General features: G+C 62.8%; 1 protein-coding gene across 1 annotated transcript in view; it reads right to left on the bottom strand.

The window, feature by feature from the left end:
• Positions 1-1,243, bottom strand: part of LOC104274844 (inositol polyphosphate 5-phosphatase OCRL-1-like) — a 2,081-nt gene that overhangs the window by 294 nt on the left and 544 nt on the right. Inside the window, exons 3-4 of the mRNA XM_009870589.1 lie at positions 806-933; positions 4-53 (exon numbers count right to left, since the gene is read on the bottom strand). Coding sequence (XP_009868891.1) covers positions 4-53; positions 806-933 — 178 coding nt within the window. The remainder of the gene's footprint in view (positions 1-3; positions 54-805; positions 934-1,243) is intronic.

Below are 1,243 nucleotides of genomic sequence, written 5' to 3'. Positions count from 1 at the left end.
GACATTAGGTACCGAAACACGCTGCGATGGCAACGAGGCAGCTGAAGAATCACCTGCAAATAAGCAGAGACTGCTTCCAGCTCACGTCGCTGCAGCCCAGGCACGCTGCGACACCCCAGACCCCAGGTGGGCAGCCCTCCCCCTCTCCCACTGCCCTGAGGCTGATGGGCAACCACTGGCCCAGAAAGCGAGCAACAAGCCACCAGCTGTGGCCCAGTGCTGATGGCTTTGGCTCCTGCTAACACTGCCTGCAGGATAACAGGGCCCTGCCCCTGGGATGCTTCCCACCAGATCCCAGCTCTCACCCCTCCGGCTGTGTGGCAGCAGCGTGAAGGCAGCACAAAAGGTTTGCAGCACTGAAAACGTGTCCTAAAACTTCTTCCTCCACTCAAGGCCGTGCTCAGCCTTGCTTGCTGCTCCACCAGCTATTTTTGAGAGCCACTCGTGGTCCTCAAGGGAAGCACAGGAACTGCAGCTCTGAGCAGGCACTTAAACCCTGGGGACCAAGGGTGGCTCCTCTGCTCCCAGGGCTGCTGCCCCTGTGCCCAGGGTGACACAGGGCACACTCGGGGGGCTTTCTGGAAGCCACCAGGACAAACACCGCAGTGCTGACCCTGGGCTAGGAAAGCACTGCTGCACCACCCAGGCTGTCCTGCCTGCCGCAAGGAAGCTCCGAGCGTCTGCTCCCAAAGCCTCTCGGTGCCCGCGGGGAGGGAGCGGGACCTGGTGAGGGCCAGGACCAGGGCAGAGCTCACCGGAGCGGGGAGAGGTGCCCCGAGCCCGGCGAGCGGAGTCAGCTGCGTACCTGTCGGCACAGCCGGCTGCTGTGTGACCAGTCGAGGCACCGCTGGTACAGCTCATAGCAGATCACTGGCTCTGGCAGAGCCTCCAGGAAGATGAGGAGCGCTTCAGCCACGGAGTGGTTACTGCCCGCTGGGGCGGGGGGAATCAAGGGCCATGCTGAGCAGGTGGACCCCCTCCCTCCCCTTCTCCTCCTTCCCAGTCGCTCAGTCTCTGTTGCCTCCTTGCAGGCCCTGCAAGTTCTCTGCCTGCCCAACCACTCTCTGACGCCAAAGCCCTCCTCCTCCTCTTTGTCCCCTCATCCATGGAAAACGCTGTTCCATCCACCCCACCCTGTGTTTGCCCACCCTCAAGCCCTGTAGAAGCCCTCTGCTCCACTGGCCCCCTCTCCAGCCTGTGCTCCCTAGTGCCCACTCTCGTACCTGGCGCAGGCTTGCAGAAG

The sequence above is a fragment of the Apaloderma vittatum genome, unplaced genomic scaffold, assembly GCF_000703405.1.
Source record: "Apaloderma vittatum isolate BGI_N311 unplaced genomic scaffold, ASM70340v1 scaffold30475, whole genome shotgun sequence".
NCBI lineage: Eukaryota > Metazoa > Chordata > Aves > Trogoniformes > Trogonidae > Apaloderma > Apaloderma vittatum.
Note: the sequence above shows the minus strand (reverse complement) of the source record. Positions and strands in the feature narration are given on the sequence as shown.